Source organism: Osmerus eperlanus, chromosome 22 (genome assembly GCF_963692335.1).
Source record: "Osmerus eperlanus chromosome 22, fOsmEpe2.1, whole genome shotgun sequence".
In the NCBI taxonomy this organism is placed as follows: Eukaryota; Metazoa; Chordata; class Actinopteri; order Osmeriformes; family Osmeridae; genus Osmerus; species Osmerus eperlanus.
The window spans coordinates 13,135,744-13,145,501 of NC_085039.1; the positions used below are offsets into that span (position 1 = coordinate 13,135,744).

The 9,758-nt window shown below is 52.7% G+C and overlaps 1 protein-coding gene across 3 annotated transcripts; it reads left to right on the forward strand.

The window, feature by feature from the left end:
* Positions 1-106: 106 nt before the first annotated feature.
* On the forward strand, positions 107-9,734 carry zgc:112980 (uncharacterized protein LOC503706 homolog). 3 transcript variants are annotated; one of them, XM_062448551.1, is made up of 17 exons: positions 107-613; positions 737-854; positions 969-1,062; positions 1,166-1,316; positions 1,631-1,799; positions 2,049-2,183; positions 2,390-2,449; positions 2,639-2,761; positions 3,990-4,151; positions 4,275-4,328; positions 6,120-6,355; positions 7,422-7,501; positions 7,602-7,676; positions 8,839-8,910; positions 9,098-9,202; positions 9,287-9,396; positions 9,479-9,734. In XM_062448551.1, the coding sequence occupies exons 1-16, from the start codon at positions 511-513 to the stop codon at positions 9,371-9,373; spliced, it is 1,824 nt and encodes a 607-aa protein (XP_062304535.1). In that variant the 5' UTR covers positions 107-510; the 3' UTR covers positions 9,374-9,396; positions 9,479-9,734. The 3 variants fall into 3 exon arrangements, with proteins under 3 accessions (XP_062304535.1, XP_062304536.1, XP_062304537.1); XM_062448552.1 differs by having other exon boundaries at positions 9,287-9,358; XM_062448553.1 differs by having other exon boundaries at positions 9,287-9,352.
* The last annotated feature ends 24 nt before the right edge of the window (positions 9,735-9,758 follow it).

Here is a 9,758-nt window from a genome sequence, read left to right on the forward strand (position 1 = left end):
ATGCAATTGCACGTGTAAATATGCACGCGTTTATTTAACGCCTGAAATTGCACGTGTAAATATACACACGTTTATTTAACGCCTGCAAGCGTTAACTAACGCGTACATTCATGTGTAACTTTCGCCTGCACATTTACGGCTGCAGCCGCTTATGAAACAGCTGCAGGCGCTTCCTAAACGGGTGTCCAATCAAAAATACGCGTTTAAACCACGAGTATAAATGAGCCAATCGGCCTTCCGCTACTCTTTCAACAACCCGCGCCACTGCACAACTTAGATTAAACGCGTTTCTTCCTTTCAACAAAGTTTCTGTTATTAGATAAAACGCTACATTCTATATTCGTGTTAACCGTGCATGTGGGGGTGTACCTGGCTGTGTATACGTGCTATTTATCGGAACAGGATTCAGTTTTTTCTGCACTTTCCGTCGATTGTAGCCAGCGAGGCGGATTGAACATTTCCAGTATTTGAGTGATCCAGGCTGACTTGCTACCGCCCAGGCTGCTCGCCATGCACAACGCCGACAGCATCATCGTCCTGAGTGACGGTGAGGAAGACGGTGCATCCAGCAACAACGACTCGGTGGTGATCGTGGAGGACCGGACGAGTCCCGGTGAGAACTTGAATATGTTGGAAGTACCGTACATTACGTTTTTGTGTCTGTGTGTATCCGGACTATGTGTGTGCGTATCTTGACTAAATGTGTGTGCGCGGGCGTGCGGTGTGTGTGTTCCAGCCCCCCGGCCAGTGTGTGTGTCGTCGGACCAGCAGGAGGAGGAGCTGGTCATCACGTTCTCTCAGGGAGCCCAGCTCCTCCCACATGCACGCTATGACTGCAGCATACACACCTTCACGTGAGTCAGACACTCACGAGACACTCACGATGCACACAAACACACACATGCAATCTCAATACACACTCCATACACACGCACAGTCATGATGCGCACCACACCTTGTGTGTTCAGGCTTGAAGACGCAGAGACCAGCGCTCCTGCAGGAAACAACCAGCTCATCTGCCAGCAGTGTTACTGCTACATCTGTGATAGGCCGGCAGGAGAGGTTAGGAGGGCTCTGATTGTCTGGCTGGAGAAGTCTGTGAGGAGATTTGTGACCCTGTGTGTGTGTGTGTGTGTGTGTGTGTGTGTGTGTGTGTGTGTCTCAGTGCCTGGTGTGGACGGTGGCGGGGATGTGTCACTGTAACAGTCACAACCGGAGTGTGTTCTGGAGGAGCAGCAGAGATGCACAGCTGCTGGGCTTCCTGCAGCGCTTCTCCCTTACCCTGCTGGAGGTGGACCCAGAGCTACGGCTAGCAGGTACACACTCACACACACACACACACACACACACACACACACACACACACACACACCCTGCTGGAGGTGGACCCAGAGCTACGGCTAGCAGGTACACACACACTCACACACACCCTGCTGGAGGTGGACCCAGAGCTACGGCTAGCAGGTACACACACACACACTCACACTCACCCTGCTGGAGGTGGACCCAGAGCTACGGCTAGCAGGTACACACACACACACCCTGCTTGAGGTGGACCCAGAGCTACGGCTAGCAAGTACACACACACATACTCATACACATGTACACGTGTGTGTGTGTGTGTGTTTAGAGGCATTGCTGCTGAAGTTGGAGGCGGAGATAAAAGTGGAGTACGCCTCCTTCCTGATGGGAACGATGCGATGGACTGCCTCATGCTCCTGCCGCTGCCACACAGCCAATCAGGAGCATGTGGAATCTTGCAGCTGCCAATCAAATCACCAGGAGGTGCGGATGCACGAGTGAGTCACAGTATACATGTGTACATAAACAACAAAATACAAAGTGTGTGTGTGTGTATACAACGTTTGTGTGTGTGTGTTTGTGTTAGCTACCTGCAGGTGTACCAGTGTGTGTGTGTGTCAGCTACCTGCAGGTGTACCAGTGTGTGTGTGTGTCAGCTACCTGCAGGTGTACCAGTGTGTGTGTGTGGGTGTGTGTGTCAGCTACCTGCAGGTGTACCAGTGTGTGGGTGTGGGTGTGTGTGTCAGCTACCTGCAGGTGTACCAGTGTGTGGGTGCCTTCCTGGACAGAGCAGAGAGAGAGGAGAGAGAGAAGCCCAGAGCTGCAGCTGTCATGAGACTGGGAGCTGCCCACTTCTTCCTCACACACGCTCACGCTCCTGGGTACACACACAACCTCCTGGGTACACACACAACCTCCTGGGTACACACACAACCTCCTGGGTACACACACAACCTCCTGGGTACACACACAACCTCCTGGGTACACACACAACCTCCTGGGTACACACACAACCTCCTGGGTACACACACTTGTATATATGTAAACTAAAGGGTGTAGTGATGTGTGTGTGTGTGTGTGTGTGCAGGATGACTAACCTGACTCCTCAAGGAAACTCGGAGGAAGGCAGGTTTCTACTGCTGAAAAGGTATGTACACACTCACACACACACATACAGACACACACACATACAGACAGACACACACACATACAGACAGACACACACACATACAGACACACACACATACAGACACACACACATACAGACACACACACATACAGACACACACACATACAGACACAATGTTGAGAGGGTTCTTGTTGTATGAATGTGCAGGGTGACAGAGGCAGTGCAGAGACAGCTGGTGATGTGTGACTTCAATCCAGCCTTCAGCCTCAAGCTCCAGACCTTCTACCAGGACCTGCCGCTGCCCCCCAGGTGTGCTGTACTCAGGAACAGGTGTGTATAAACCAGGTGTGCTGTACTCAGGAACAGGTGTGTATAAACCAGGTGTGTTGTACTCAGGAACAGGTGTGTATAAACCAGGTGTGCTGTACTCAGGAACAGGTGTGTATAAACCAGGTGTGCTGTACTCAGGGACAGGTGTGTATAAACCAGGTGTGTTGTACTCAGGAACAGGTGTGTATAAACCAGGTGTGTTGTACTCAGGGACAGGTGTGTATAAACCAGGTGTGCTGTACTCAGGAACAGGTGTGTATAAACCAGGTGTGCTGTACTCAGGAACAGGTGTGTATAAACCAGGTGTGTTGTACTCAGGGACAGGTGTGTATAAACCAGGTGTGCTGTACTCAGGGACAGGTGTGTATAAACCAGGTGTGCTGTACTCAGGGACAGGTGTGTATAAACCAGGTGTGCTGTACTCAGGAACAGGTGTGTATAAACCAGGTGTGTTGTACTCAGGGACAGGTGTGTATAAACCAGGTGTGCTGTACTCAGGGACAGGTGTGTATAAACCAGGTGTGTTGTACTCAGGGACAGGTGTGTATAAACCAGGTGTGCTGTACTCAGGGACAGGTGTGTATAAACCAGGTGTGTTGTACTCAGGGACAGGTGTGTATAAACCAGGTGTGCTGTACTCAGGGACAGGTGTGTATAAACCAGGTGTGCTGTACTCAGGGACATGCTGTGTCCCCCCCCGCTCATTTACACTTCAGAATACTAAAAGTGAAGTGTAGAATTAAACAGGTTTCTTGCTCATCGCCTCAAAAGTTAAATTCATTTTAGATTAAAGTTGCCCTTGTTACCTACACCTGATTGCCTGTCGATGAGAAGGCTACACTAGATCCACTGGCAGCGACTGAATTAGTCTATTAGCTCCTTGTGAGCGGTGTGGCGCTGGGAATAGCATTTACTTCCTTGCATATACTGTGCTAGTTGTGTTATGCTAGCTGTGCTATTTTGATAGGCAACATACTGACGTTGCTCGTCACAAATGCCCTAATAAACGCATTGAATAGATTTAGCTTCTCTTGCTAGGTTTCCTGTTCACGCTGCCAGGTATGTCACACTGCCTTGTGGGGCCTGTCACATGACTCCTGTCACATGACTTGCATTGAAAATAAATGGGAGGCAACATTTTGGTCTACCGCCCCCCCTGAAAAGATCCTAAGGGAACACTATCATGCATACTGTGTGTGTATAACATACATATATGTGTGCGTTGCAGCCTGCGTGTGCGTCCCTGGAAGGACCCCCTGCTGGTGTCTGTGCTGCTGGGACAGAACGTGACTGGCCAGGGGCGGGGCCAGGGGCGGGGCCGTAAGGACGTCCTAACTGAGTCTGCTGCTGTGGTGCTGCTCCGAACACACCAACTACAGCTGCAAAACAAGTACACACACACCAACTACAGCTGCAAAACAAGTACACACACACCAGCTACAGATTAACAAATGCACAATCTGTCTTTCAATGTATTGTGTGTGTGTGTGTGTGTGTGTGTGTGTGTGTGTAGGTACTGGGAGTTGACCAGGTACCTAAAAGTGGTTCAGACAGACAACAGTGAACTGTGAGTTCACACACACACTTACACACTTAGCTACACACGCTCTGCGGGGGGGGGAGGAGACACAACGTTTTTACTCAAGCGCATTTTTATGCGTTCTGCAGAGAAGGAAGACTGGCGTTGGTCATGGTTTGGAATGAAAGGGAGAAAACAGGACAGAGTAACACAGCGGATATCGCTCTTTTTTTTTGTAGTAAAGGCGGCAGGTGTGTGTTGCTTAACTGCAAAGTGCTGCGGGAAACCCTGCTCTATTACACACTCGGCTCCAAACACGCACGTTTGTATATAAGTGTGTATATACATGTATAAATGTGTATGTCCAGGGTGTGATCTCATCCCCCTGTACCAGTGTATGTCCAGGGTGTGATCTCATCCCCCTGTACCAGTGTATGTCCAGGGTGTGATCTCATCCCCCTGTACCAGTGTATGTCCAGGGTGTGATCTCATCCCCCTGTACCAGTGTATGTCCAGGGTGTGATCTCATCCCCCTGTACCAGTGTATGTCCAGGGTGTGATCTCATCCGCCTGTACCAGTGTATGTCCAGGGTGTGATCTCATCCCCCTGTACCAGTGTATGTCCAGGGTGTGATCTCATCCGCCTGTACCAGTGTATGTCCAGGGTGTGATCTCATCCCCCTGTACCAGTGTATGTCCAGGGTGTGATCTCATCCCCCTGTACCAGTGTATGTCCAGGGTGTGATCTCATCCCCCTGTACCAGTGTATGTCCAGGGTGTGATCTCATCCCCCTGTACCAGTGTATGTCCAGGGTGTGTGAGATCACACCCTGGACATACACTGGTACAGGGGGATGAGATCACACCCTGGACATACACTGGTACAGGTACATCCGCCTGTACCAGTGTATGTCCAGGGTGTGATCTCATCCCCCTGTACCAGTGTATGTCCAGGGTGTGATCTCATCCCCCTGTACCAGTGTATGTCCAGGGTGTGATCTCATCCGCCTGTACCAGTGTATGTCCAGGGTGTGATCTCATCCCCCTGTACCAGTGTATGTCCAGGGTGTGATCTCATCCCCCTGTACCAGTGTATGTCCAGGGTGTGATCTCATCCCCCTGTACCAGTGTATGTCCAGGGTGTGATCTCATCCCCCTGTACCAGTGTATGTCCAGGGTGTGATCTCATCCCCCTGTACCAGTGTATGTCCAGGGTGTGATCTCATCCCCCTGTACCAGTGTATGTCCAGGGTGTGATCTCATCCGCCTGTACCAGTGTATGTCCAGGGTGTGATCTCATCCGCCTGTACCAGTGTATGTCCAGGGTGTGATCTCATCCCCCTGTACCAGTGTATGTCCAGGGTGTGATCTCATCCCCCTGTACCAGTGTATGTCCAGGGTGTGATCTCATCCCCCTGTACCAGTGTATGTCCAGGGTGTGATCTCATCCCCCTGTACCAGTGTATGTCCAGGGTGTGATCTCATCCCCCTGTACCAGTGTATGTCCAGGGTGTGATCTCATCCGCCTGTACCAGTGTATGTCCAGGGTGTGATCTCATCCGCCTGTACCAGTGTATGTCCAGGGTGTGATCTCATCCGCCTGTACCAGTGTATGTCCAGGGTGTGATCTCATCCGCCTGTACCAGTGTATGTCCAGGGTGTGATCTCATCCCCCTGTACCAGTGTATGTCCAGGGTGTGATCTCATCCCCCTGTACCAGTGTATGTCCAGGGTGTGATCTCATCCCCCTGTACCAGTGTATGTCCAGGGTGTGATCTCATCCCCCTGTACCAGTGTAAATAGTTACGTGTGTGTGTGTGTGTGTGTGTGCGTGTGTAGTGTCCAGGCTGTGCGTGATCTCATCCCCCTGTACCAGTGTAAGTCTGGGAACCTGACTGCTGCCCTGTACAGCACCTTCAGCCCTGCCCCCGGACCCTGCTGCCCTGCCTGCCGGATGACCCCTGACCTCTACCACCTCTACCTCCGCATCCTCACCACAGCAACCGCTCCCACCCACACCCTCCACCTGCACACTCAGCCCCTCCCACACACCACTGTGTGGGAGCCAATCAGAGGTCAGGCACCTCCATCCAACCCTCCCTCCATTCCTGTCTATGTCCCTCCATCCATCCCTCTCTCTCTGTCCCTCCATCCATCCCTCTCTCTCTCTCTGTCTCTCTCACGGTGTCCCTCTCCGTCTCTCCCTCTCCGTCTCTCCCTCTGTTCAGTTCAGAATGCTTTATTTGGCATGAATGTTCAGGTAAATTATATTGCCAAAGAAGTCCACAGTGAAGGGATAAAATATAATTTTCAACACATCATTGGATCCACATCATATCAAGGAGTCTTAACTAACAATAACAACATAACACAATAACATATAAGCCATGTTTTTATGTCTCCTTTTTCAGTTTCAAGGGTGATTCTTTGTTGAGTGAGGTGCTGTCTCAATCCCTCCTCCCCCCTCCCTGACAGCTGTCTCTCTCCCTCCCTCCTCCCCCCTCCCTGACAGCTGTCTCTCTCCCTCCCTCCTCCCCCCTCCCTGACAGCTGTCTCTCTCCCTCCCTCCTCCCCCCTCCCTGACAGCTGTCTCTCTCCCTCCCTCCTCCCCCCTCCCTGACAGCTGTCTCTCTCCCTCCCTCCTCCCCCCTCCCTGACAGCTGTCTCTCTCCCTCCCTCCTCCCCCCTCCCTGACAGCTGTCTCTCTCCCTCCCTCCTCCCCCCTCCCTGACAGCTGTCTCTCTCCCTCCCTCCTCCCCCCTCCCTGACTGATGTCTCTCCCTCCCTCCTCCCCCCCTCCCTGACTGCTGTCTCTCTCTCTCCCCCTTCCGTGACTGCTGTCTCTCTCTCCCTCCCTCCTCCCCCCTCCCTGACTGCTGTCTCTCCCTCCTCCCCCCTCCCTGACTGCTGTCCCTCCCCCCTCCCTGACTGCTGTCTCTCTCTCCCTCCCCCCTCCCTGACTGCTGTCTCCCTCCCCCCTCCCTGACTGCTGTCTCCCTCCCCCCTCCCTGACTGCTGTCTCCCTCTCCCTCCCCCCTCCCTGACTGCTGTCTCCCTCCCCCCTCCCTGACTGCTGTCTCCCTCCCCCCTCCCTGACTGCTGTCTCCCTCTCCCTCCCTCCTCCCCCCTCCCTGACTGCAGGGACAGTCCATGTGAAGAGATCAGACGTGGTTCGTTTCTCTCTCAGAATTCTGATGTCCAACACTGCTCTCTACACAGATGTGAGTCTCCCTCGCACACACACACCTAAAATACACACACTGTTTCTCTATTGACGTTCTCATATTTAGTGTGTGTATGGTTCCTCTGTGTGTGTGTCAGGTTCAGTGCTGGGTGTCTCTGCTCCATGTGGTGAACATTCCTGCTCTCCCACAACCAGATGCTGCCTTCCTGAAGGTACACTCCTCTCTTTCTCTCTCTCGCTCCCTCCATCTCTACCTCCCTCCATCTCTACACTCCTCTCTCTCTCTCGCTCCATCTCTACACTCCTCTCTCTCGCTCCCTCCATCTCTACACTCCTCTCTCTCTCGCTCCATCTCTACCTCCCTCCATCTCTACACTCCTCTCTCTCTCTCGCTCCATCTCTACCTCCCTCCATCTCTACACTCCTCTCTCTCTCTCGCTCCATCTCTACGCTCCTCTCTCTCGCTCCCTCCATCTCTACACTCCTCTCTCTCGCTCCCTCCATCTCTACACTCCTCTCTCTCGCTCCCTCCATCTCTTCCCCTCTCTCTCCCTACATCTCTCTCTCCCTGCATCTCTCTCTCCCTGCATCTCTTCCCCTCTCTCTCCCTGCATCTCTCTCTCCCTGCATCTCTCTCTCCCTGCATCTCTCTCTCCCTGCATCTCTCTCTCCCTGCATCTCTCTCTCCCTGCATCTCTTCCCCTCTCTCTCCCTGCATCTCTTCCCCTCTCTCTCCCTGCATCTCTCTCCCTGCATCTCTTCCCCTCTCTCTCCCTGCATCTCTCTCTCCCTGCATCTCTCTCTCCCTGCATCTCTCTCTCCCTGCATCTCTCTCTCCCTGCATCTCTCTCTCCCTGCATCTCTCTCTCTCTCTCCCTGCATCTCTCTCTCTCTCTCCCTGCATCTCTCTCTCTCTCTCCCTGCATCTCTCTCTCCCTGCATCTCTCTCTCCCTGCATCTCTCTCTCCCTGCATCTCTCTCTCCCTGCATCTCTCTCTCTCTCTCCCTGCATCTCTCTCTCCCTGCATCTCTCTCTCTCTCTCCCTGCATCTCTCTCTCTCTCTCCCTGCATCTCTCTCTCCCTGCATCTCTCTCTCCCTGCATCTCTCTCTCCCTGCATCTCTCTCTCCCTGCATCTCTCTCTCCCTGCATCTCTTCCCCTCTCTCTCCCTGCATCTCTCTCTCCCTGCATCTCTCTCCCTGCATCTCTTCCCCTCTCTCTCCCTACATCTCTCTCTCCCTGCATCTCTCTCTCCCTGCATCTCTTCCCCTCTCTCTCCCTGCATCTCTCTCTCCCTGCATCTATGCATCTCTCTCTCCCTGCATCTCTTCCCCTCTCTCTCCCTGCATCTCTTCATTCTTCGTCCTTTGTAGGAAGCAGTGGCTGTTACCACAGCAATACTACTAGACCGGCCGGGTCATGTGATCCCTCGGTCCTTCCGGAGTGTACGTACACACACACCCACGCGCGCGCGCGCACGCACACACACACACACACACACACACACACACACACACACACACACACACACACACACACACACACACACACACACACACACACACACTACACTCTAACACCCCCTACACCTAGAGTGATGGAAGTGTGTATGTATATATGGGGTGTGTGTAGGTATATCCAGACCAAGCATTGTTGCTCCTGGTCACAGCGTGTCTCGCTAGATGTACGGCAGCAGGCTTCCCAAGCTCCACCCTCTACACCCACAACACTTACAAGGTACCTCCTCTCCCGACATAACATCCTGTCCACCAAACCCTCCCAGTCCTCTCATCCCCCTCCTCCCTCTCTCCTCTCCTCCAGGAGAATGTGTGGTGTATGGACTGGCTGTGTGACCGTCTCTCCTCCCTGTGTCCTCCTTCTCACACTGTTAAAGTATGTCACCAGTAGGCGGGAATGACTCCACCTGACCAGTAAGGGGGTGTGGGTGGATGTTGTTGTGTGTGGCTGTGTGTGTGTGCAGCATGTTGATTATGTCATCCTTGTTGTTCCCAGCCCAGACCGTGAGGCTTCACCACCTGACAGATGCTGATGGCTGGTTACCATGGTGATCTAGAGCACAGCCGGTTACCATGGTGATCCAGAGCACAGCTGGTTACCATGGACCCAGACCAGACCCAACCACCATGTTGATATTGAACACTGATAGACTAACTTGTTCCTCAAAGATACTCCTGTGTTGTACTAAGATGTGAATGTGTGTGACTGACTCCCTGAAAACGTAATGTGAATAAAGTTGTTGTTCCCTCCAGTCTAGCTTCCTGTCATCCTCCTT

What these genes read in the sequence shown, in the direction of transcription:
- zgc:112980 (XM_062448551.1), top strand. Translation starts at nt 511, where the DNA reads ATGCACAACGCCGACAGCATCATCGTCCTGAGTGACGGTGAGGAAGAC. An exon ending in CAGGAGGTGCGGATGCACGA is followed by an intron (nt 1,800 to 2,048) that starts GTGAGTCACAGT and finishes TGTGTGTGTCAG; the next exon opens with CTACCTGCAGGTGTACCAGT. An exon ending in CAACTACAGCTGCAAAACAA is followed by an intron (nt 4,152 to 4,274) that starts GTACACACACAC and finishes GTGTGTGTGTAG; the next exon opens with GTACTGGGAGTTGACCAGGT.